Source organism: Anolis sagrei, chromosome Y (genome assembly GCF_037176765.1).
Source record: "Anolis sagrei isolate rAnoSag1 chromosome Y, rAnoSag1.mat, whole genome shotgun sequence".
NCBI classification, from domain to species: domain Eukaryota; kingdom Metazoa; phylum Chordata; class Lepidosauria; order Squamata; family Dactyloidae; genus Anolis; species Anolis sagrei.
Window position 1 is genome coordinate 38,836,652 of NC_090035.1, and position 26,632 is coordinate 38,863,283.

The 26,632-nt window shown below is 48.9% G+C and overlaps 2 protein-coding genes and 1 pseudogene across 2 annotated transcripts in view; 2 read left to right on the plus strand and 1 right to left on the minus strand.

The window, feature by feature from the left end:
* Positions 1–6,980, plus strand: part of LOC137095230 (E3 ubiquitin-protein ligase RNF19B-like) — a 131,210-nt gene extending 124,230 nt beyond the window's left edge. Inside the window, exon 11 of the mRNA XM_067461660.1 lies at positions 6,899–6,980. Coding sequence (XP_067317761.1) covers positions 6,899–6,902 — 4 coding nt within the window. The 3' untranslated portion in view covers positions 6,903–6,980. The remainder of the gene's footprint in view (positions 1–6,898) is intronic.
* Positions 5,696–9,479, plus strand: LOC137095231 (nucleolar GTP-binding protein 2-like; annotated as a pseudogene).
* Positions 9,480–10,041: 562 nt separating this feature from the next.
* On the minus strand, positions 10,042–25,037 carry LOC132780357 (axonemal dynein light intermediate polypeptide 1). Its single transcript, XM_067461661.1, has 6 exons — positions 24,893–25,037; positions 16,808–16,998; positions 16,531–16,700; positions 11,855–12,033; positions 11,553–11,717; positions 10,042–10,403 (listed from the first exon to the last, which is right to left on the minus strand). The coding sequence occupies exons 1-6, from the start codon at positions 24,971–24,973 to the stop codon at positions 10,368–10,370; spliced, it is 822 nt and encodes a 273-aa protein (XP_067317762.1). The 5' UTR covers positions 24,974–25,037; the 3' UTR covers positions 10,042–10,367.
* Positions 25,038–26,632: the final 1,595 nt, after the last annotated feature.

Here is a 26,632-nt window from a genome sequence, read left to right on the forward strand (position 1 = left end):
TGCTGCTGCTCGTTCCTGTCCAGCCCTGCAACCGGGGACTTGCTGCGGCTGCCCCAGGAGACCTCGGAGAGGGGGCCGGGCAGGAGGCCCAGTCCTTGGGAAGGAGTTATAGTTCCCAAAGGAACAAGCCATGGACTTTGTTACCAATAAACTCAGCGGCTGTCCTGTTAACTTTTGCCAAGAAAAATGACTTTCTGCTGCTTGCTTTGAACGGCAAGCCGCGTCCACTTCCATGAACCCTTTCAAGGAACCTCCGAGTTTTCAAATAAAGACATGATTTTTATTATTAAATATCTGTGATGGGGACGGGATCTTCCCTGTATGAAATATATTGTTTAAATGTGTATGAAATATTGCTTGCCCTCCTGTCTAGCCCCCTGACTTTTTGCCCTAGAAAAATGTGACCAAGGACTGTTAAAGTGCCTGGGGGAGAGCCAAGCTTCCCCGAAACCAACCAAATCATCAAGCATCTTGCATGGACAATAGCAAGTTGAAACATCCTCTTGTTTGCTTTCTGAGTTTTGTCTGGCAGGCAAGGAAGTTTCTCTGGACACTTTGATTGAATCACAAAGGGACCAGGACAACCCCGTGGTCCCCTCGTCCCAGTCCTGTTTACTTCATTCAGATCTGAAGCAGGAAAACCTTTCTTAAAATAATTAAGCTTTGCTGGACAAAACAATGCCTCAAATTCCAGCTGGCCGGCTAGCGATAATCCCATAATTTCTCCAATTGTCCGAGGTCGTCCCGCCTTCTCTCTCCTGATTCGTCCATCTTCGGAGGCGAGAGAAGCGCGCTGATTGGCACTTCAGAGGCGGAGAAGCTTGCTGATTGGCCCAGAGCCAGGCGGGCCGCCAAGCCTCCTCCCAGCCGTTCAGGCTGTCAACCAATCAGCGTGAAGCCGGGCGGAGAGGGGCGGGTGGGAAATTTGAAATGTTTTTCTGTATTTTTGCTATAAAAATGCCTGTAAGTTCTGTAACGGCATGCTTGTAGTGGAAATATCCCTCCACTTGCATCCGATCTCAGCTGAATCGCTAATAAAGTCACCTCGGTCGCCAACTTCTTCCGCTTTGGTGAGGATTTATTATTTTAATATTTTCGCTGCTGGAAATTGGCTTTGCTGCCCTCACCAAGGTTCCAGGACCCTCTTTGGTGCGGTCCTCGGGATCTCCTCGGCTGGGATCCTCCTAAAAGCGGCTCGATATCATCTAGGGAGGGGGCGAATTAGGAGAGTCAGCCGGTTGCAGCCTTGTTGGCCCAGGTTGTGCCTTTAGGCTACCATTGCCCCCCTCGCTGGTCTGGGAGGGGTAAGCTGGCTGGCCTGGGATTGCCATCGGGACACCATCGCTTCGGGAGGGGAGAGCCATCTGATCACCAGCGGGCCCCTTCGCCCATTGTGCAGGGGTCGAAGAGCTCCAGGCCGCAATCAACACATCGCTGCCCCCCAATTGGGCAGGGTGATGGGGACACAGCCGGTTTTCGCTACGTTGGGCCTGCCTTGTCAGGAAAGGGTGGAAGCCTTTTTGGCCCGCCGCCAGAATCCCTTGTCACCATCTTGCCTCTTTCCTTTATTTTATTTTAATTTGTCTCTTTTTTCCCCTTTTCTGATTAGCTATTGTGTAGATATAGTTGGCTGTATGTTGTATGTTATTGTATGTGTTGGTTGCTGAGTGTGACAGGATTTATAACAGGAAATAGATAGGTAGGATAGTGAATAGGAGATAGATAGCATAGGATTGAGCTCAGAGAGGTGAACTGTATGAAGTGAGCCCAAGTGTATATGAGACTGACTGCTGAAGGCATAGGAAGGTTGTGGATGGTATATGATTGTGTATGTTGGTGAGAGAGTGTGAAGGGTTGTGCTTATTGGTGAAAGAAATTGTGGAAGAACATGGTGAGTATATGAAGTTGTAGAGTGACTGGAGGAGTGGTTGTTTGTGATGTGAGTTGGTTGTGAGTGAGGTTTTGGTAAGTGTGGAGTGGTGTTGTAGTATTGAGTGGTATTAATGATAGGAGTAGATATAGGAATGGCCAAAACAGAGTCTCATGTGAAGAACGATATATCACACTTGTGCGATCTCTTGGGAGAATCATTCAATCTTTTGTCACTTCAATTGAAGACTCTGAACGATAAAATGGATCTCCTCTTTAGAGGATTTGCCCTTATTATCCCAAGGGCAGACAATCTTTCATGTGCAGATCTGGCTGAGGACTTGTGTGTAAATGGAGAGAAAGGCTCATTGGACCTTGGGTTAGATGGAGGGATGGATCATGAGATGTCTGGGGGGGGGGGAGGGTTGTCTGGTATGCATGGAAATGAGAATATCTTGGACTGGCGGAGGACATTTATGGACATTCAGAGGACAACTGCTAATTTAACAACAGACTCTATTGCTCAGCCGACCGCAGTTTGTGGCCAGGAACAACATCTCCAAATGACAGACAATTTTGCGGTTGAGGTCGCTGATTTAATGATCAATTGAGGCAGATGGACCTCCAGGAGGGCTGTTTGTGACTCTCTGGCCCAAATCCTATCAAAAAGACCATGGGATATAAGACTAAAAGCCATAACCTGGCTGGGGAGGGACTATCAGTCACCTGATCGCTCCTCTTGTCTTTTAATTACACCGGAAGACAATTTATGGTTTGGCGAGCTGCTGGCAATGCGATCCTGCCTAAAGAAATGGGGCATTTCCATCAGAAGAGTAGTTGTGGACCCCCATATCCGCCCCCTTGGTGACACAGTGGTACCTTCTCGCCTTGTTCCATCAGGTCCCTGTGAGAATTCCACAAATAGCTCCCCGGTTAGGACCTCCCCTCCTGGCCTGTTTCAATTTGAAACCCCATCTGTTCCAGTTGTCCCTACACAATCGGCCACACTTTCCCGCCCAAGAACACTTCCCCTGTTCAGCCCACTCAGTTCCCTTGATGTCTCTCTTTCCAGTTTATCTGAAATCCAAGGGAGACTATACTCCAGCCTTACTTCTTCTGAAAGCTGACTAGCCACAGATCCCAACCATGTAGGGGGGGAGGGGGGACCGGAGGAGAGGGGCGCCATTCAGGTCGTGTGGGGGAGGAGATTTGCTGGTCACCAACGTCCCAGGGAGAAGCGCAACAGAGTCCTTGCGACCCTGGAGAAGGTAGGAAGTGGTAGGTCCCATGGCAGTCCCCTTGGTCTTAAGGTCCTGCTGATTAACGCCAGATCCGTCAATGGTAAGACCGCTGCCATTCAGGACTTGATCCTGGATGGGGGGGTGGATCTGGCTTGCATTACCGAGACCTGGTTGGTCAAGCTGGGGGGGGGGGGGTAATTCTCACTCAGCTGTGCCCACCGAGCTTCAGAGTGCATCAGCAGGCCATGCTGGGGGGGGGGGGGGAGAGGGGTCGCAGTTGTCTATCGGCAATCCATCGCCGTGGCCAGATGCTCTGTTCTGCAAGCATCTGGGTTTGACTGTGTCCACCTGAGGGTGGGGAACCATGATAGCGTGGGGTTTCTGCTGGTGTACCGCCCACCCCGCGACCCAGTAGATTCCCTGACTGAGCTAGCAGAGATGGTCTCCAATTCGGCCTTGGTCTCCCAGCGCCTGGTTGTGCTGGGAGACTTTAACATTCATGCTGAGACCTCCTTGACTGGTGCAGCTCAAGATTTCATGGCCGCCATGACGACCGTGGGGCTATCACAAATTATATCTGGCCCTACCCATCAGGCTGGACACACACTCAACCTAGTTTTTGTGGCGGACAGTGGAATGATCAGAGTGGAAGAACAGAACATCCTTCCTGTGTCATGGTGTGATCACTATCTGGTGAGTTTTAGACTTCTGCGACCCTTAACCTCCACAGGGGTGGAGGACAAATTAAAATGGTCCACCCCAGGAGACTGATGGATCCGGAGGGATTCCTGAGGAATCTTGGGGTTTTTCTTGCCATGGAGCCTGGCGATTCTGTCGACGGCTTGATCGATCTCTATAACAGGGAAATGACCAGGGCGATAGATACGATCGCTCCCGAACGCCCCATCATGTTGCGTCATGACAAGCTGTCTCCCTGGTTTACCGGGGAGCTGGCTGTGATGAAGCATACGAGAAGGGGGCTAGAGCGCACTTGGAGGAGTTCTTGGGATGTGTCTGACCGAGCACGGGTAAAGCCTCTCTTAGGGCGTATACCGTGGCTATACGGGTAGCCAAGGAGTCCTTCATGACTACCTGTATAGCGTCTGCAGCAAATAGATCATCAGAGTTGTTTCAGGTCGTCGGGGAACTCCTTCAGCCACCTGTGGTGGAGGAAACCTTCGACGACCCAGCAACTTGATGTTGCGAGTTCGCACACCATTTTGCAGACAAAGTCGCTCAGATAAGCCTTGAGCTCGACTCCCAATTTCATCACCGTGCCAGAAGAGGTGATTGAGGCATCTTTTTGTCTGATTTTGTGGGATTCTTTTAGGCTTCTTCTTCCTGAGACCGTGGAAGAGGTCCTTGGAGCTGTGAGGGCAACCACATCGGTCCTAGACCCTTGTCCGTTTTGGCTAATTAAATCGGGAAGGGAGGGGTTGGTTGATTGGTTTGTGTTGATCATTAACACATCGTTGGAGCAAGCGGTTTTTCCATCTCACCTGAAACAAGCTGTGGTTCGTCCACTCCTCAAAAAGGCTTCCCTTGACTCCACGGTGCTGAACAATTTCAGACCAATCTCCAATCTCCCTGTTTTGGGTAAGGTGCTGGAGCGGGTGGTTGCCTCCCAGCCCTAAAATCAACTACCTAGATCAGTCACAGTCTGGTTTCAGGCCTGGTCACGGTACCGAGACAGCCTTGGTCGCCTTGGTGGATGACCTCCGTAGAGACCTAGACGGAGGGGGGGGGGGGGAGTGTGACCTTGTTGGTTCTCTTGGACATTTCAGCGGCTTTCGATACCATCGATCATGGTATCCTTCTGGGCCGACTCTCTGGGATGGGTCTCGGGGGCACGGTTTTGTCGTGGCTCCGATCCTTCCTGGAGGGTCGATCCCAGATGGTGAAGCTGGTAGACGCCTGCTCGGACCCCTGGCCTTTGACCTGTGGGGTCCCACAAGGCTCTATTCTGTCTCCCATGCTTTTAAACATCTACATGAAACTGCTGGGAGAGGTCATCCGGAGTTTTGGAGTTAGGTGCCACCTCTATGCAGATGACACACAACTCTACTACTCATTTCCACCCAATTCCAAGGAGGCTTGGCTGCTGTGTCTATCTGGATGAGGAGGAACAAGTTGAAGATCAATCCCGACAAGACAAGGTCCTCCTGGTCGATCGTAAACCTGACCGGGGTATAGGGTGGCAACCTGTGTTGGACGGGGTTACACTCCCCCTGAAACCACAGGTCCGCAGTTTGGGAGTCCTCTTGGACTCATCGCTTACGCTTGAGGCTCAGGCGTCGGTGGTGTCTGGGAGGGCTTTCGCACAATTAAGACTCTTGTGCCAACTGCGACCGTTCCTCGCGAAGGCTGATCTGGCTGGGGTGGTCCATGCCTTGGTTGGATTACTATAATGCGCTCTATGTGGGGCTGCCCTTGAAAACAGCTCGGAAATTCCAACTGGTCCAACAAGCAGTGGCCGGGATGTTAACTGGTGCTCCTTACAGAGAGAGGTCAACCCTCCTGTTCAAGGAGCTCCACTGGCTGCCATTTATCTTCCGAGCCCAATTTAAGGTGCAGGTGCTTACCAACAAAGCCCTGAACGGTTTGGGACCAGCCTACCTGCATGACCGCATCTCTGTTTATGAACCCACGCGTTCACTTCGTTCATCTGGAGAGGCCCTGCATCGCAAGCGCGTTTGGTGGGGACACGAGACAGGGCCTTTTCCGTGGTGGCCCCCCGACTCTGGAACACCCTCCCCAAAGATCTTTGACAGGCCCCTACATTGGCAGTCTTCAGAAAGAACTTGAAGACCTGGCTGTTCCGATGTGCCTTCCCCGAATAGGAAATCTCCAATACCAAGTCCCAGAAGCACTTTATTAGAATTAAGATTGCCGCACACTGCAATCTGCACTCGCCCTATAATCCTTACATATCACCTGTCACATCAGCACTTTTAATCCTGTACCCTTTACTGTGGCCCGGCCCAGTTTTATTGTGTTTTGGTTTATTGTTTATTGCTTGTTGTTTTAGTATTGCTTTAATTGTTTTAATTTGCTTTAGGTGTATTGTTATGTTGTGTATTGAGGCCTTGGCCTTTGTAAGCCGCATCGAGTCCTTCGGGAGATGCTAGCAGGGTACAAATAAAGTTTAATAATAATAATAAAAAATAGTTGACTGTGATGGGATCTGAGAGGAGGGAAGTAAAGGGAGAGGTCCCTGTGAACCTCAAGGACTGAGGAGTGGAGGGAGCCCATGGCTCCTGTTTCTGATCTAGGAAAGATGCCTGGTGCAGAGGTCAGGATCCTTTAGCATCTCCAGGCCTAAGAGTCTAATCCTTACAGCCACAGCAATGACCCGGTCTGTTTCATCCCAACTTAAAGCAACAGCAGCTGCTATCTTGAATTCTTGCTAAAGAAATAAGTGTGAATTAATTTGCATTCTTTGCTCTGGCAGGTGTGGCAGTACATCACCTTGATGCGTTGCATATTCCTCATCGACTGCCCAGGCATAATCTATCCCTCTGGAGACACAGAAACAGACATTGTGCTGAGGGGGGTGGTGAGTCTGGAGGGAGGGAATACTGGCTGAAGTATTGTGTGGCCGTGCCTTGCCGTGCCTTCCCTTTTTGCAGATTACAAGGACAATGCATGGGCCTCCTATAATTGGTGCCTGCCCTTTCAGAGCCACCTATCCTTTTCCTTGCTGCTGCCTCTGGGCTTCAGGACAACTTCAAAGACCAAAAATTGGTTACTCGGAAGTAACACCAGCCCTCTGCTGTTTTCGGGTTCAGGTAGAAAAAATCAAGACTCCAGAAGACCACACTGCTGCGGTCTTGGAGTGGGCCAAGGCAGAATATGTCAGCAGGACCTACAAGATTGATTTTTGGGAGAATGCTGAGGACTTCCTGGAGAAGTTGGCCTTTCAGACGGGAAAGCTGCTCAAGGTGAAGGAGGCAGCCCTTTCTTTTTTGTGGGGTGGGTTCTGAATACTGGACCATTGTGGTTGCAGGCAGTTGGCAGTTACACTACCGTTTGGTTGTGCCAAAAGGCATTTGAGAAGTGATGGAGGGGTGAAGGGAGCAGCTGCCCTTGTGTGTCTCCCGTGACAAGTGGCAGGCCATGGCTGACAGTCAAAGGAGTGAATTGTAGAGGCATAGCATGGGAAGAGAGCATGGGGCCAGGCTAAAGGGCCACCCCCTGCCATGTGTACTAGGCTAATGAGTTTTCCACTGAGTTTCTCCCCAGGATTTCTTTCTCCCTTCTGTTTGTCACCTGCCTTGCATTTTGGAAGGGGCAGCTTGGCTCTGTCTCACTTTTATCTCTGGGTGCCTGTCAGTCCCAAATTAAGGGCTTCTGCAATTTGTTTCAGGGAGGAGAGCCTGATGTACGTACAGTCAGCAAGATGGTGCTGAATGACTGGCAGAGGGGCTGGATCCCCTACTTTGTGAAACCCCCGAACATGGACCCTGGACCCCAGGTAAAGCCTGTGTGGACATTGGGATGCATTAAGAACAGGAAGGTGCTGCCTTCACAGAGAAGGGCCTGTGGGGCTCTGCCTGGCAACCGGTGCACTCCAGTTTTTTCAAGTCAAAGCCTTCCTGAGCCCTGCCTGGAATGGCAGCAGCAGACATCATCCCACTCTTAATATGAAGGAGATCACAGGGGTGATCGTTCACTTTGCACATTCCCCAGTGTTCCTTTCATGTGTGTGTCAGCCTGTGGGCAATTAAAATCCTGTCAGTGGAAGACAATGTCTGGATTGGATTGTTGGTATGTACCTGGGTGTGTGTGTGGGGGGGGGGGGGGGGGACTATGGCATGCAGAGGCATTTCCATGTCCTCTCTCTCCTCCTTTCTGTTTTTCAGCCCACAGCAGCTCCATCAGAAGTCCCTGCAGCTGCCATTCAGAGCATCCCATCCACGAAAGATGTGGGGCTGACAGAGATCCCGGCAGAAGATGCTGGGAGTGATGACCGCCCTGCTTCTGTGGCCACGAGACCCTTGTCTCAGGTGCGCCAGAACTTTGGGAAGATCAATGTGGCACCTGAGTTCTCGCAAGAAGACCTGGTCCCTGTGGATGCAATGGTGGGGGATGAGAGCGACAGTAATCCAGAGGAGGACATTGAGGGGGAGGAGGAAGAGCAGCTGGAGCCGCATGGCCAGCTCATTGGGGCAGTCACCAGGCAGGACTCCAAGACACTGCTGAAGTCGCTGGATGAGAAGATCGCCAAGAAGTTCCTGGAGAAGGCCAAGCAGTTCTCAGCCATAAGGTGAACAGATTTACAAACAACAGGTTTTAAGTGGGAGGGCAATGCAGTTGGTACAGAACATTCTTGAGGTTTGGTAGTTTCACCCACAAAGAGACTGCCTTTCCCATCTGAGCAGAAGTGGCATTGCTGAAGCCCTTGGCTCCTGCACAGGCCAAACACAGGCTCCATCAGCAAGGGTTGAAGGCACAAGTGGGAGAACAGGGTTTCTAGGAACATAATAGTCTTATTTCCCTCTTTCCGGCAGGATTCCCAAAGGGCTGAGTGAAAAGGTCTTTGCCAAATCACAGCTGGGCTCCCCGACTGGAGCAGCAGAGGCAATGGGAGGTAAGGACCCACTGTTCCAGGAGCAGTTCAAATTCATTTCAGGGACTGGCTTAACTGTGGTGGGCAGGGTGCATGTGTGCATTTTCCTCTCAGGATGTGCATCCAGCTTCCTTAAGTTACTCATGCTGTTTTCAGTGTTGAAACCAAAGTGTCCTTGTTGTGGGTGGAGGGGGAGGGGAATCGGACGGGGACATTGGGATCTGTTATGTGTGCCTGGATGTGTCCTAAGCAGGAGCCTAAATAAGGCAAGTCAGAGAAACCCTTGCGCTGGAAGGTTTGGCTGAAATGCATTTAATGAAATGCTTTTTTTAGGCCACCCGAGGAAAGTTGGGAAGAGGAAGAAAGGAGGAGGAGATTGATGCTGATCTGGCAAAGAAACCTTGCAAGAAGCTGACTTCAAAGGAGATAGGTGCCGAGAAGCCCCCCATAGCTCCCCCTGCCAACAGAGCAGGCAAGATCAATGTCATGTACAGAAGGTTCAAAGAGCATATTACAACAACCCCAGAATGTCTTAACTCCTGCTTAAAGACCGGTGGGAAGGCTTTGGTGGCTTTTCTTTTGTCTCGGTACCTCCACAACAGGTTTCCCCTCCTTTGCCCTTAGTCTTCCTGTGGGCTCTTGGGAAGGCAGCACAGGCAGAGGCCTTTCAGCTGTGGCACCAGTTTATAGGGAGCCCTTTGCGTTTTATCCTGCTGTCTCCCTGGAGCCTGAGGAGGTTGCAATAAGAAGTCAACTCTTCTGCCTTCACTGCAAGCTCTTTTGGGGGGGCGGGGCGGGGGGTATTTGGGGCATAACAGCTTTTGGCTCTTTGTTGAGGGGCAGCTATTAGCATCAACATTTGCTTTGCTTCTGCAGCGGAGACAAGCGGAGCGGCAGCATCACTCCAAGAAAGTAGGAGTTCGCTAATATGAGACTCATAAGGTCAAGAATAAAAACAGGAACAAGAAGAAACGGCTGGCAAGAGAATGAAAACAAAGAGAAATAAACATCATCAATAGTTCCCTTGTCTCCCTCTGCTTTGAAGGCTTTCCCCTCTCTTTGAATGGCTGACTCTTGGAGGAGATGAATGCTCTACAGGCTTTTCAAGCAGAAGGCCATTTCTTAAGAGGTCATGAATTTCCATGGTTGGCACAAGGCAGTGAGGCTATTTCCATAAGCACACAGGTAAAACGTACAGTGCCCTTATTATCGGAACGAAAAGGCATGAGAATAAATTGCCTGTGGGTTTGAATACCTGAAAAACTCTTCACCTACCAAGAAAGACATGAGGAGCACCAGAAATTTAAGGGGAGAATAAGGCTGTTCGTATCAGGGAAATGTCTATGGAACACATTGGCCAAGTTTCAGAGATGTGACAGGACTTTAATATAGCTCTGCACAACCCTTTGTGGCCCAGTACTAACAGGCTCTTGTATAGAGCACAGTACTGAAAAGGTTTGCTGCTATTATTACATAAAAAATATTTTACAAAAACCCCAGAAAATGGGAATGACAGGCAAATACCAATCCAGAGAAACGAAGGCACTGGGTAGGGGCTTTCATTACTACGAGAATCTGAGGTGATCCAGGCAAAAAAGAGGGTCTCTTTGGGAAAGTGGGTGGGGAATGCTCAGAAGACCTGCTCGCTTGCAGCTAATAACACTTCCTGGGCGTGTCTGTGCAAAGGCCTACTTCTTTGGCGCAATGATGCCTTCAAGTTGTGCCTGAAATGCAAAAAGAAGAGAAGGCAAGGAATGAACCTCTCTCTCTCTGTGCTGCCAAAAGGTGTGCCTCTGTCTGTCCTGAGAGGAGGGGGAGCACTGGAATCTTCAAGAAGGGAGTGAGGGCTGCCCATTCAGTCTTACATTCCTTGTTCCATGTTTTATACATTAGTTACTCTCATTCCTGGCATGCAGAGCTACTGTGGTATGAACAGAGAGTGGAGAGCTGGCCAGCCACTCATACCACAGTAGCTCATACCACAGTAGCTCTGCATGCCAGGAATGAGAGTGTCCTGGCAACCAAGGTCTCCTTTCATAATGTTACACTTTAAAAGGAAATCCAGATGAAGTTGCTGAAATAGTGGTTTCTGCCTTCTACGCCCTCCTCCTCTGGCTACAAATGCCTTTGTTGCCTGATGGCTGGGCACCGAGTGCCAGCTGTCAGTTTGGAGCTTGACATAAGAACCAGGACAAGTTGACATGCTCCATTAGACAAGAGATGGGGCTGGTCAGCCACTGGGCAGGGAGTGGGGCCACATCCAATCTCACTTCTTTTGGAGCCAGCCAGCCAAGCTTTCCGAGAAACACAGCTTTCATCTCCCTCCATTTACGAAATTCCCAAACTGCTTGGAGGAAAGTAGATCTAACAAGATGGCTAACTAAGCAAGCACCCTTTTGGCTTGGCATTTAAGCAGACTTCTCCCTGCCACAAACAGGCCGTAAAACCAATTGGTGGAAGAACTCTTCACCTGTGCAACCCTTTGCCTCTCTTTAGACTGGGAGCAGGTTTGCCATAGTTACAGTGTCTCCTAGCCAGGGACGGGGTCTGGCATCCATCTCTTGAAGCAGCATGGGTGGAATGGCACAGGCCTCTCAGCCAGTAAAGCTTTGGGGCTGTTTCATTCAGCCAATCCTGGGTCCTCTCGGTCTTTAAGACCACTGCCAATCTGTCTATGTGGCATTTCTATGGGATTTTTTTTGGGGGGGGGGGGGGGTCAGAAAGGGAATGTCATTGACTCACTACTTGCAGTAATCAAGCCAAACTTGCCCATGGCTAAGAGGGAAAAAAGAATGACCTGTCAAAAATCAGCAATTCTTTGGGTTGGGGCAAAGTATCACATGAACAGAACTAAGAGATCAGCAAGGACCAACCTTGAGCTGCTGGTTGGTCCGTTTCAAGAACTGGACCTCCTCTGTGTGCTTCTTTTCCTCCACCTGCCGCCTTTCCAGCTCCCGCTTTTCAGTGGCATCACACTTGGCCTTCTGTTCATTCACTTGTCTCTCCAGGTCCCGCTTCTCTTCCTCCAAGTCTGCAATCTTAGGATAGAAGACATGGTTGCCGTGAGCGTCCATGGCAGCATGACGGCATCAAAGGCCTGCCCACCCCTCCCCTCCCTCTCTCCATGAGAGCGAGGCCATTCTTTTCCTTCCAGTGAAAGACAGCATCTGCTTACCTTCTTTTCCATGTCAGCCTTGCCCTGCTCAGCCTGCAGTGCCTTCCGCATCCCAAAGGCCACGCTGCTCTCGTAAAGGGTCTGGTAGGCCGCGATTGTCATCCGGATTTCATCTCTCACACGAAGCAGCAGCAGGCCCCGCTCTGCGCAGTTGATGGTCACTTGCCGGATCAGCTCATCTGCAAGGCAAGAGACATGCAATGATCTGGCCACCGGCTCTTCTGACCCAAGGCCTGATGCTGCTGCTCCACTTCCAAGGCCGCAGGGAGTTGGAGGCTGAGGCAGCTGCCACAGCCTCTGCAAAGTTGCCACCTTTGTGAGAGGACAGCAGCACCTGCACCCCCCCCCCCCCCCCACTTAACATCCTAAAGCGAGGCCTAGGCCATGATCTTTGGCAGGCCCCTCTGTCTACCTACCATGCTCTACTACAGGATTTAGGATAAAATGAGTCAGATTAAATGGTGACACAAAAGTAGTGCTTACATTTGTTTTAAAAATTATATTCATTTCTATAAGAAAATATTACAATAAGGTCAGTAACTAGATCTCAAAGAATTTTCCAGCTTTTGTTGAGGCAAATTTTGCAAGAATTCAGTAAAACTAACTTGCTGAGCTAAATCCTTTCAAGAAAGAGAACTGCTAGGCGATTAAATCACTGTGGCCTAGCTATGCTTCTCTGCCATGTGTCCCATGAATTTACCAGCCTGCTGGGCAATCTTTCAGCTAAAGAAGCAGCAATGGTTCTTGTACACAAAAAATTGGTTGAGGCTTGGTGCCCCCCAAAGCCCCTATTATCTATTCCTATCAGACACTAGAGGAAACTGCAATAGATTTATTTTGGCCAGAGCAAAGCTATTGGGTGTGCAAAAGGAAAATAGTGCTACAAGTCCTTTTATAGTGGAGGTTTCTAAAATTTCTAAACATTTACGCACAAGTATTTCCCCTCCCCCAATTCACACGTTTCTTTTTTTGTCCTATTGGCTCATCTTATTCACAACAATTTCCCGCTCTTTCTGTGCTTCTCTGCTCTTCAGGTCATAAAGTCCTTCTCTTGAACCGTCTCCTACTTTTTTCTCCTGCTGTGCAGCTGTTTTGACTAGCAAAGAGTTTCATTCTTGGTTTGTTGTAAATTTTTCGGGCCTTATGGCCATGTTTCATTTTTTCTTTTCAAGTCCTCCATTCCCTCCTCCTCTCTGCCTTGACTTCCTTTGGCTTTCTCAGTAAAATTTCATTCCCTCAATGAGCTGGCCCTGGCCTGGAAGCCCGCATAAGGCCTTTCTCGGCCAAGTGGGTAATAGTGATTGAGGAGAGGAAAGAGACAAAGACATTGTAGGAGGTCCAATCAATGATATTGTTAATTGATTGGGAAAGGGATAGGGGGTGGAGTGGATTGAGCTAACAGGAGTGGTCTCGAGCTTGGCATTGGAGTCCCAATGGCTTCTTGTGCTGGGGAACTTCAATGTACACGCTGAGGCTACCCTAGTAGGAGCGGCTCAGGACTTCATGTCTTCCATGACAACAATGGAGCTGTCCCAACAGGTGTCTGGCCCCACCCACAGTGCTGGACACATGTTGGATTTGGTTTTCTGCCAGGGATGGGAGCATGGTGGCGGTGTTGAGGAGTTGACCATCTCTCCGTTGCAATGGACCAACCACTACCTGGTCAGATTTAGACTCACTGCACCTCCTAACCTCTGCAGAGGTGGGGGACCTATTTAAGTTGGTCCACCCCAAGAGGGTTATGGATCCAGATAGATCCCTGATGGCTCTTGGGGAGTTTCCCGCCACCTCGGTAGGTGATCCTGTTGATGCCCTGGTCACTCTCTGGAATGGGGAGATGACTAGGGCAATAGACATGATTGTTCCAGAACGTCCCCTCTCAAGTAGCCGAGCTAAACCAGCTCCTTGGTTCAACAAGGAGTTGGCAGCGATGAAGTGAAGGAAGAGGGAACTAGAGAGCATGTGGCGTTCGGATCCGAGCGAGCCAAATCGAACATGGTTTGTGTCCTTTCTAAGGGCATATGCCGCGGCAATAAAGGCCGCAAAGAAATCTTTCTTTGCGACCACTATTGCGTCTGCAAAGAACCGTCCGGCTGAGCTGTTTCGAGTTGTCAGAGGCCTTTTAAATCCCACACTCAGGATGGGAGCCCTGACAACTCGGCAGCCTGCTTTTGCTCATTTCTTTGCAGACAAAGTCGCTTTGATCCGAGCGAGCCAAATCGAACACGGTTTGTGTCCTTTCTAAGGGCATATGCCGTGGCAATAAAGGCTGCAAAGAAATCTTTTTTTGCAACCACTATTGTGTCTGCAAAGAATCGTCCGGCTGAGCTGTTTCGAGTTGTCAGAGGACTTTTAAATCCCACCACTCAGGATGGGAGCCCTGACAACTCGGCAGCCCGCTGTGAACACCTGCTTGTCTGGTTTTAATGGATTCATTTAAATTGGTGAAACCCGAGGATGTGGACAAGATATTTGGAGGAATGAGGCCTACCACATGCATCCTAGACCCCTGACCATCCTGGTTTCTGAAGGAAGCCAAAAGGGGATTGGCCGAGTGGGTAAAGATGGTGGTGAATGCCTACCTTTGGGGAGGCAGCATTCCAGTGAGCTTAAAACAAGCTATAATACAACCACTTGAAAAAACCATCACTGGACCCCACCCAATTCATCAACTATCGGCCAGTTTCCAATCTCCCCTTTTTGGGTAAAGTCCTGGAACGTGTGGTGGCTTCACAACTCCAGGTATTCTTGGAAGACACGGATTATCTAGATTCGGCACAGTCTGGCTTTAGGCCGGGACATGGAACTGAAACAGTCTTGGTCGCCTTAGTGGATGATCTATGCCGGGAGCTAGACAAGGGGAGTGTCCTTGTTAGTTCTGCTGGATCTCTCAGCGGCCGTCGATACCGTCGACCACGGTATCCTTTTGGGACGCCTCACGGGAATGGGCCTTGGAGGCACTGTTCTGCAGTGGCTCCAGTCCTTCCTAGAGGGTCGATCTCAGAAGGTGTTGCTGGGGGACACCTGTTCTGCCCCACAACCATTGTCTTGTGGGGTTCCACAGGGATCAATATTGTCTCCCTTGTTGTTTAACATCTACATGAAGCCGCTGGGGGAGATCATCTGGAGTTTCGGGGTACGGTGTCATTGGTACGCGGATGATGTCCAACTGTGCCACTCCTTTCCACCTGCTACTAAGGAGGCTGTTCAGGTCCTGAACTGGTGCTTGGCCGCTGTAATGGTCTGGATGAGGGTGAACAAATTGAAATTGAATCCAGACAAGACAGAGGTACTCCTGGTCAATCGTAAGGCCGAACAGGGCATAGGGTTACAGCCTGTGTTGGATGGGGTTACACTCCCCCTGAAGACGCAGGTTCGCAGCTTGGGTGTGATCTTGGACTCGACGCTGAGCCTGGAACCCCAGGTCTCAGTGGTGACCAGGGGAGCATTCGCACAGTTAAAACTTGTGCGCCAGCTGCGCCCATACCTTGGGAAGTTTGACCTGGCCACGGCACTCCACACTCTGGTTACATCCCATATAGACTACTGCAACGCTCTCTGTGTGGGGTTGCTTTTGAAGACAGCTCGGAAGCTTCAAATGGTCCAGCGTGCGGCAGCCAGGTTGCTAACAGGAGCGGCACTCAGGGAGCATACTACTCCTCTGTTGTGCCAGCTCCACTGGCTGCCAGTTTGCTACCAGGCACAATTCAAAGTGCTGGCGTTAGCCTATAAAGCCCTAAATGGTTCTGGCCCTACTTACCTCTCTGAACGCAACTCCTCCTATGAACTGACTAGGACACTAAGATCATCTGGGGAGGCCCTGCTCTCTGTCCCGCCTGCATCACAGGCGCTCTTGGTGGGGACGAGATAGGGCCTTCTCAGTGGTGGCCCCTTGACTGTGGAACGCCCTGCCTGCAGACATCAGATCGGCCCCCTCCCTACTGGTGTTTCAGAGGAAAGTGAAGACCTGGCTGTTCGAACAAGCATTTGATTAAACAGTGTAATTGAACATAGGAATATGGAATAATGGATGATGAGACTGGATTCTGATTTTACTGTTGAGGCGCTAATGATTATTATACTGATGTTTAATGATTTATGTTACAATTGTTTTTAATTGCCCTATACTTGTCTCATGATGTTTTGTATCGATGTTGTTCACCGCTTTGAGTCGCCTGAGGGCTGAGAAAAGCGGTATATAAATAAAGTAAGTAAATAAATAAATCTAAGGGCGCAGGAGGGCACTGCCTGCCAGCCTGCCTGCCTCTTTTGTTGAGGCATAGTGTTGAAATATTTCTAGTCTATTCCCAATCAGAAACTAGAAATGATGAGATTAAAAATACAATAGTTTAATCTGCAGAATAATATGAAGGGGTGGTTACAATAAAGTCAAGTCAAAAAAGCACCAGGATAGTGCCATGTTTGACTGTTCTTCAATTCATTGTCTCTGCTCCTAAACTTGTTCTTAAACAATCCGGTTTTGAAAAACATTTGCTGTGCAATTTTCCCTCCTCCCATCTCTGTCAGTTCATTTTGCTCTCTCTAAAATTCTTTTACTCTTCACTCTCTACTCCCTACTCCCCTCTCTTTAACCCATTCTTAAATTTCTTGTAAAATCCACTTTTCACATCTTAGCCCCACCACTTTCCCCCTTTCCCTCCCTGCCTCCTCCTTACCAAAGCACTGGGAGTAGAGCTCCCTGCGGACGGGGCAGATGCCGGTCTCGCGGGCCTGGCGCTGCTGCAGCTTGAGGTCCAGCTGTTCTTGGAGGTGGACCACGTCCATCCGGGTGCTGGGCGTACTGGACACCTGCTGCGTCCACAGATGGTTCCCCTCTGTCCATTCTCTGGGGTGGGGTGGGGGAAAGAGCCAATGGGTCAGTCCCTGGTAGGCAGTCCTTCTGCCTCTCCCCTCCTCTGCCCAGGCTCCCAAGGGGCCCCAGGGCTGGCTCACCGTGGCGGGAGGATGGCGTTTAGGATCTCATCAGCGTGTTTCCCAGCCTCGAGGGATGGGGCAGGGGGCTTGCCCTTTGGAGGTGGGATCGGCGGTGGAGCGGGGCCTTGGGCGGAGGGGGGCGGTGTCGGGAGTGGAGGGGCAGGAAGTGGTGGTGGTGGAATCGGAGCAGTGGCCTTCAACGGATGGGCCTAAGGGGCAGGCAGAGAAACAGAGACAGTCCTGTCCACCAAATAACTATTAAACAGCCACACACTGTATTGTAATCCAAAGCAGTCTGAGATCATTCAATGAAGGCTGAGATACATGGGTAGTCCAAAGTCCTTTCCAAAATGTTCAAAGCCAAATTGTCTCACCAATACCAAGGCTGCAAGCCAAAACATATTCCACACACTAACATTCAAAGTACAGTCGATATTTCAAGGGTTCAAGGCACAAGACATATGATGCTCAAGGCTGCCACTGAACCGATGTTGCTACCCACAGCTAAATATTCCAGACCTCAGCTATTTATGCAGGTTTCTCAAGTGCTCCCACTTGAGAGTGGTAAGACTTTCATTGTCCACTTGGGTTGCTGTTGATTCTGTTCTGAAGCAGTGACTGCTTCTTTGATCTTTGGCTGCACCTGCTTTTGCTCCCTAAAGATAAAGTAAAGGTTTCCCCTTGACATTAAGTCTAGTTGTGTCTAGCTCTGGAGGATGGTGCTCTCTATTTCTAAGCCAAGGAGCTGGTGTTTTCTATAAACACCTCCAAGGTCATGTGGCCAGCATGACTAAATAGAGCATCGTTACCTTGCCACCGGAGTGGTACCTATTGATCTACTCACATTTGAATATTTTCTAACTGCTAGGTTGACAGAAGTTAGGGCTAACAGCGGGAGCTCACCTCATTCTGTGGATGTGAACTGCTAACCTTGAAATCAGCAAGTTCAGCAGCTCAGCGATTTAACCCGCCACCCTATTAAAGCCCAATTTGGAGGTTGGGAGAAGTAACCCTTCTTCTAGCTCCTCCTTTGTAGTAACCATGGCAGAGTTAGCGAGAGAGGACAACCTTTGCCAACCACTTCTATTCTTCTCTTCTCCTTTCTTCACACCATCCATCCATTCTCCCTCCTTATTCTGTTTCCTTCCTTTTCTTCCCCGCTCCCTTATTATCCCCCTTTTCTCTATTCTCTTTCCATGCCCTGGGAAGGAAAAGGGAAAGCGGGGGGGGGGGGGGAGAAGGATCTTTCTCTCCTCCTTTTCCCCCTTTCCTTCCCTTCTTTTCCTCCTTATTATTCCCTCCCTCCTTTCTGTAATCCTTCCCTATTTCTCCCCTTCCCTTCCCTCCCTTTTCCTTCCTTCCTTCATACCATCCATCCATCTTCCTTCCCTCCCTTCTTTCTTCCAATATCCCTTTGTTTACTTCCTCTAATCCCTTCCCATTCTTTCTTCCTTTTCTCTTCCCTTGTTTTCTCCTTTATTATTATTACCCCTCCTTCATTTTCTGCCTTCCCTCCTTCCCTATTCATGAACCTTCCCTCCCTTTCTTCTCCTTCCTTAATACCATCCATCAATCCATCCTTACTCATTTACTTTCTTCCCCCTTCCCTTAATATTATTATTCCCTTTCTTTCCTTCCTCTATTCCCTTCTCATTTCCTTCCTTCCTATCTTATTTAGTGATTTATTTATTTATGACATTTATATGCCGCCCTTCTCACCCCGAACATCCAATATATTATTAGCATAGTACAATATAAGTATTATATATATTGTGTTGTTGTTGTTCATTCGTTCAGTCGTCTCCGACTCTTCGTGACTTCATGGACCAGCCCACGCCAGAGCTCCCTGTCGGCCGTCACCACCCCCAGCTCCTTCAAGGATGCCGTCCATCCATCTTGCCCTTGGTCGGCCCCTCTTCCTTTTGCCTTCCACTTTCCCCAGCATAATTGTCATCTCTAGGCTTTGCTGTCTCCTCATGATGTGGCCAAAGTACTTCAACTTTGTCTCTAGTATCCTTCCTTCCAGTGAGCAGCCGGGCTTTATTTCCTGGAGGATGGACTGGTTGGATCTTCTCGCAGTCCAAGGCACTCTCAGAACTCTTCCCCAACACCACAGCTCAAAAGCATCGATCTTCCTTCGCTCAACCTTCCCTAAGGTCCAGCTCTCACATCCGTAGGTTACTACAGGGAATACCATGGCTTTGACTAGGCGGATCTTTGTTGCCAGTCTAATGTCTCTACTCTTTACTATTTTATCGAGACTGGACATTGCTCTCCTCCCAAGAAGTGAGCGTCTTCTGATTTCCTGGCCACAGTCTGCATCTGCAGTAATCTTTGCACCTAGAAATACAAAGTCTGTCACGGCCTCCACATTTTCTCCCTCTATTTTCCAGTTGTCAATCATTCTTGTTGCCATAATCTTGGTTTTTTTTATGTTTAGCTGCAACCCATCTTTTGCGCTTTCTTCTTTCACCTTGATTAGAAGGCTCCTCAGCTCCTCCTCGCTTTCGGCCATCAGAGTGGTGTCATCTGCATATCTGAGGTTGTTAATGTTTCTTCCAGCCATTTTCACCCCAGCTTCGCATTCATCAAGCCCCACACATCGCATGATGTGTTCTGCATACAAGTTAAAAAGGTTGGGTGAGAGTATGCAGCCTTGCCGTACGCCTTTCCCAATCTTGAACCAGTCTGTTGTTCCGTGGTCAGTTCTCACTGTTGCGACTTGGTCCTTGTACAGATTCCTCAGGAGAGAGACAAGGTGGCTTGGTATGCCCATCCCACCAAGAACTTGCCACAATTTATTATGATCCACACAGTCAAAGGCTTTAGAGTAGTCAATGAAGCAGAAATAGATGTTTTTCTGAAACTCCCTGCCTTTCTCCATTATCCAGTGGAGATTGGCAATCTGGTCTCTCGTTCCTCTGCCTTTTCTAAACCCAGCTTGAACATCTGGCAACTCTCTCTCCATGTATTGCTGGAGTCTTCCTTGCAGGATCTTGAGCATTACCTTACTGGCATGAGAAATAAGGGCCACTGTACAGAAGTTGGAGCAGTCTTTCGCATTTCCCTTTTTTAGTATGGGGATATAAGTTGATTTTTTCCAGTCTGATGGCCATTCTTGTGTTTTCCATATTTGCTGGCATATGGCATGCATCACCTTGACAGCATCGTCTTTTAAGATTTTAAACAGTTCAGCTGGGATCCCGTCGTCTCCTGCTGCCTTGTTGTTAGCAATGCTTCTTAAGGCCCATTCAACCTCACTCCTCAGGATGTCTGGTTCTAATTCATTCACCACACCTTCAAAGCTATCCTCGATATTGTTATCCTTCCTATACAGATCTTCTGTATAGGCTCGCCACCTTCTCTTGATCTCTTCAGCTTCTGTTAGGTCCATGCCATCTTTGTTTCTTATCATACCAATTTTTGCCTGAAATTTACCTCCAATGTTTCTAATTTTCTGGAAGAGGTCTCTTGTCCTTCCTATTCTGTTGTCTTCTTCCACTTCCATGCATTGCTTATTTAAAAATAGTTCCTTGTCTCTTCTGGCTAACCTCTGGAATTGCGCATTTAACTGGGCATATCTCCCCTTATCACCATTTCCTTTTGCTTTCCTCCTTTCTTGGGCTACTTCCAGTGTCTCAGCAGACAACCTTCTTGGTTTTCTTTTTCTTTGGGACGTACTTTGTTGCCGTCTCCTGAACAATGTTGCGGACTTCTGTCCATAGTTCTTCTGGGACTCTGTTTACTAAATCTAGTCCTTCAAATCTGTTCTTCACTTCCACTGTATATTCGCTAGGAATGTTAGTGAGATCATATCTAACTGGTCTGTGTATTTTCCCTGATCTCTTTAGTTTTATTCTAAATTGTGCAATAAGAAGTTCGTGATCTGAGCTACAGTCAGCCCCAGGTCTTGTTTTCACCGACTGGATGGATGTCCGCCACCTTTGGCTGCAAAGGATGTAGTCAATCTGATTTCGGTGGTGACCATCTGGTGAGGTCCATGTATAAAGCCGTCTTTTAGGTTGTTGGAAGAGAGTGTTTGTTATACACAGCGAGTTTTCCTGGCAAAATTCTATCAGCCTGCGTCCCGCTTCATTTTGTTCTCCCAGACCATGCTTGCCTGTGATCCCAGTTGTCATTTGACTTCCCACCTTGGCATTCCAGTCTCCTGTAATGAAAATAATGTCTCTTTTTGGTGTATTATCCAGTAGGTCCTGCAGATCCTCATAGAACTGATCTACTTCTGCTTCTTCAGCAGCTGTGGTTGGGGCGTATATTTGGATCACTGTGATGTTGAAAGGCTTTCCTTGCACTCGAATTGAGATCATTCTGTCATTTTTTGGGTTGTATCCAAGCACTGCTTTAGCGAATTTCTTATTAATTATGAAGGCTACTCCATTTCTTCTATGTTCCTCTTGTCCGCAGTAGTAGATCTGGTGGTCATCTGATGTGAAGTGGCCCATTCCAGTCCATTTCAGTTCGCTGACCCCCAGAATGTCTATCTTTAGTCTTGACATCTCACCAATAACAACATCCAATTTGCCCTGGCTCATAGATCTTACATTCCAGGTTCCTATGGTGTGTTGATCTTTAGAGCATCGGATTAGTTTTTCACCTCCAGTACCGTCGGCCGCTAGCCTTCCTTTCGGCTTTGAGCTAGCTGCGTCATCACCTCTGGGGCTAGTTGAACTTATCCTCTGCTCCTCCCCAGTAGCATTTTGGCATCTTCCAACCTGGGAGTCCCATCTTCAGAGATACCGACATATCTCTGGTTGTACTGGTCCATTTAGTTTTCTTGGCAAGGATACTGGGGTGGTTTGCCGTTGCCTTCCCCAGGGATCACGCTTGGTCTGACCTCTCTGCCACGACCGTCCCGTCTTGGGTGGCCCTTCACGGTTTCGTTCATGACATCACTGAGGTGCTCAAGCTCCAGCGCCACAACAAGGCGGTGACCCTTTGCTGGAGATATATATTGTACTATACCATTATTAGTAATATTACATGTTATATAAATTATATAATTATAATATATTATTATTAGTAGTATTATATTGCATTACATTATAATGTTATAGATATTATATGTATATACAATATATTATATCAGCGGTTCTCAACCTGGGGGTCGCGACCCCCAGGGGGGTCGCAGGGCCATTTTCTGGGTCTCGTCACGGCACCTCAGTTAGCCCCGCCCCCTTTTCAAAATGGCTGCCGGCCCCTGTGCCAGCCAAACAGCCAGGCACTCCAGGTCGGCTCCTCCTCCTCCTCCCACAAGGCTGCATGGAGTCAGGAGGAGGAGCTTAGAGGCAAAGGCACGCACAAGGGAGAAGGTCCACCATTTTTTGAGACCTTCTTGGGCCCTCGCTCCCTGGTGAGCTTGGAAGGGGTGGGGGTCGAGCAAAAGGCTCCCTGTATGGGCTGGCTCTTGCTGCCCAAGTTTGATCCAGGTCCATCATTGGGGGAGGTTGATTTCTCTGGTGTGAGTGAACTACAACTCACAGAAACAAAGGTCAGTTCCCCCTATAGCCCTCCAGTAAGCAAATCTCAGCATATCAATATGTGTTCCAAGTTTGGTCCAGTTTACCCTATCAATTATAAGCCGAGTTTTTCAGTCCTTTTTGGGCTGAAAAATCCTCCCTCGGCTTATATTCGGGTCAAGCCAGCAGTGGAGCCTGGAGGCGAGGCTCCGAAGCCAGCTGACCATGGAGGAGGACAAGCGGCAGAAGTGCCACAGGGGCCCCCAGGCGAGGCTCCTATGCCGCTGCTGTTCCTGACAATCCTTCTCCTCCTCCTCCAGCTGGCCATGAAGGAAGAAGAGGAGGAAGAAGAGGAGAAACAGCGGAGGCCTCACGGGCTGCTGCCGCCGTTTCCCCTCTTCTTGCTCCTCCTCCTCCAGCTGGCCATGGAGGAGGAAGAGAAGGAAAAAGAGAAGGGGAGCTGCTGCTGTTTCTCTTTCTCCAACTGGCTATCAAAGAGGAGAAACTGCAGCAGTGTCCCTTCTCTTCTTCCTCTTCCTCCTCGATGGCCAACTGGAGGAAAAGGAGAAAGAAGAGATGGGGCGCTGCTGTTGTTTCTCCTCTTCCTCCTCCAGTTGGTCATTGAGGAAGAAGAGGAGAAAGGGCATCAGTGCCCTATCAAGGCAGGCAGGCAGCAGGAGGATCGCAGGAGGGGGCGTCTCCTCTGTGCTTTCATTCCCCTCCTGCGATCCACCGGCTGCCTTGGGTTGCCTCCTATTCTTTTCCCTCCCGCTCCCAGAAGGGAGATCTGGAAAGTGGGGAGGGGCTTCTCTTTCACGTGCGGAAGAAAGCCTCCTCCTGCAATCAAGCAGCTGCCTCCGTGCTTCCTTTCCCCTCCCTGCTTTCCAGGTCTCCCTTCTGGGGAGAAGGGAAAGAAGAAAGAGGTGACCTCCAGAATTTGTCTCTCCTTGACTGAGCCAGAGGACATCTTCCTCCCTTCTCACCTCAGGTTTCCCCCTATTTTTAGCACCCCCTTTTTACACCTGCCTTTCCTTTTTCTAGTTTTCCCCTTCCTATACCAGTCTTTACTAAACCCATTCCCCTTCTCCTCTCTCTCTCCGCTTTCCTTTCCAGCCTTTCCCAGGTTCCAGCCTCTCTTTCCCATTTCAAGTTTTGTTTCTTTTCCCACTGTAGTTTCCCACTTTCCATCCCCCCTTTCCCATCTTAATCTTTCCCCCATCCCCAGTTGCCCCCTTCCCACTCCAATCTGACCTACTTTTCCAACTATCCTCTTTCCACCTCATTTTCTCACCTTTGCAAATGCCCCTTCCCATTCTAACTTTTTTCTGTTTCCAGCCTTTCTTTCCCACCCCCTTCCCAAGTCAGTCTCTCCCACTTTTCTCATTCATATACACACAGCCTTTCCCCCAAAATGTATACTGTAATTAAAATAAAACTATTGTAGTTTTTATATTATATTATTTATTGGTTTGGTTTTTGTTACATTTATTATTTTACTCACTTTGATGGCTGGGGAACTAAACATCCCAGGAAATCCCAAATGCCAAGGTCTATTTTTCCCAAACCTCTCTGGTGTTTTCTGTTGGTCATGGGAGTTCTGCAGGCCAAGTTTGGTCCAACTGAAGTGTCGTTGGAATTCAGAATACTCTTTGATGGCTGGGGAACTATATATCCCAGGAACTCCCAAAAGCCAAGGTCTATTTTCCCCAAACCTCTCTGGTATTTTTTGTTAGTCATGGGATTTCTGTATGCCAAGTTTGGTTTAATTCCATATCTGTTGGAGTTCAGAATGTTCTTTGATGACAGGGAAACTATACATTCCAGCAACTCCCAAATGCCAAGGTCTAGTTTCCCCATGCCTCTCCAGTGATTTCTGTTGGTCCTGGGTGTTCTGTATGCTGTGTTTGGTTCAATTTCATTTTTGTTGGAGTTCAGAATGCTCTTCGATGGCAGAGGATCTATACATCCCAGTAACTCCAACTCCCAAATGTCTTGATCTATTTTTCCCAAACCCCACCAGTGTTCAATTTTGGGCATACTGAATATTTGTGCCAAGTTTGGTCCAGATCCATAGTCATTTGGTTCACAGTGCTCTCCGGATGTACATCTTCCATAAATCACTGTCAATTCCTCCCAACCCCCTCCAGTATTTTCTGTTGGTCATTGGGGTTCTGTGTGCCAAGTTTGGTCCAGGTCTGTAATTCGTGGGAGTCGCAGTGGACTGTGGATGTCAGAGGTGAACCAGTTGAGGGTACTGCAGATCCCACCATCCCTTGTCCATACTCCCACAAGCATATTGTTTTTGTGATTAATCACTATGCTTTAATTATGTTCTATTTCTAACAATGAAAATACATGCAAAATATCTGATATTTACATTACAATTCAAATCAATAGCAAAATTATAGTTATGAAGTAGCAACGAAAATATGGTGTGCGGGGCACCAAACATGAGGAACTTTTTTTAGGGGTCACGGCATTAGAAAGGTTGAGAACCACTGTATTATATTATATTGTTCCCTTTTGTCCCCCCTCCCTCCGTTTCTTCCTTCCTTCGTGTCCTAGCTTAGCCTCCCTCATTCCTTCCTTTCCACTTCCCCCTTCCCATTTTCCGAGGCCTACTGACCTTGGGCGAACGCTTCTCGGTGTTGCGGCTCACCAGCACCGGCGTATCATAGCGGAGCAGCGAGTCCGCCGGGGGAATCATGGTGGCGGCGGGCCTGCTGTGCCTTCACCTGTCGGGCCTGTTTTGCCGCGGTTGCCATGGCGATCTTCGAGCTCAGGAGGGCATTGCCGCGGCGCACGTCCTGACGTCATCGTAGTGGGCCGGCCTCACGAAGGGGGAAAGGGCGCATGCGCATCACTTGTGAGAGCCGGAACCGGAATCTGAGAGCGGGAGAAAGGCGAAGAGGAGCCCGGCGCTTCCACAACAGTCGCCATGGGGGAGGAGGCCGAGCGCCGTCGTCGACGCCGTCACCACCGGAAGCGGAGCCCGTCCGGAGAGGGAAGAGAAGGAGGAGGGAGTCGCTCTCCGCCGAAGGAGAAGCGGAAGAAGAGGAGCCGGAGCCCCCGCCGAAGCCTCGTCAGAGTCAAGCAGGTACGAGGCGGCCCCGCCTGGGCCTTTCTGGGCGGCGGGCACGCCGGAGCCTCTGGCTGTATTTGTTGTTGTTGTTGTTGTTGTTGTTGTTGTCCTTATTTACTTATTTACGACATTTATATGCCACCCTTCTCATCCTGAAGGGGACTCAAAGCGGCTTACAAGTTACATGTACATACAATATATTATATTATTAGCACAGCACAATATTAGTTTTTTTTGTTTATGTAGAATCATAGAATCAAAGAGTTGGAAGAGACCTCATGGACCATCCAGTCCAACCCCCTGCCAAGAAGCAGGAATATTGCATTCAAATCACCCCTGACAGATGGCCATCCAGCCAAAGAAGGAGCCTCTACCACACTCCGGGGCTGAGAGTTCCACTGCTGAACGGCTCTCACAGTCAGGAAGTTCTTCCTCATGTTCAGATGGAATCTCCTCTCTTGTAGTTTGAAGCCATTGTTCCGTGTCCTAGTCTGCAAGGAAGCAGAAAACAAGCTTGCTCCCTCCTCCCTGTGGCTTCCTCTTGCGTATTTATACATGGCTATCATATCTCCTCTCAGCCTTCTCTTATTCAGGCTAAACATTCCCAGCTCCTTAAGCCGCTCCTCATAGGGCTTGTTCTCCAGACCCTTGATCATTTTAATTGCCCTCCTCTGGACACATTCCAGCTTGTCAATATCTCTCTTGAATTGTGGTGCCCAGAATCGGACCCAATATTCCAGGTCTGGTCTAATCAAAGCAGAATAGAGGGGTAGCATGACTTCCCTAGATCTAGACACTATGCTCCTATTGATGCAGGCCAAAATCCCATTGGCCTTTTTTGCCGCCACATCACATTGTTGGCTCATGTTTAACTTCTTGTCCACGAGGACTCCAAGATCTTTTTCACATGTACTGCTCTCAAGCCAGGCGTCCCCCATTCTGTATCTTTGCAATGTGACTTATATGATTTGTATTTTATTGATTGTTTATTGATGTGTTTATTGATGTTTTGTTTGATATACTTTGGGCTTGGCCTCATGTAAGCCACACCGAGTCCCTTGGAGAGATGGTAGCGGGGTACAAATAAAGTTTATTATTATTAGTAGTAGTATTAGTATTATACATTACTATATTGTACTATACCACTATACTGTAACATTACACGTAATATAAAATATGTAATTATTATATTGTATTATTGGTAGTAGTATATTGTGTTACATATAATAATATGGCTGCTGGTCTACCTCCAAGCCCAATTCAAAATGCTGGTTCTGACCTATA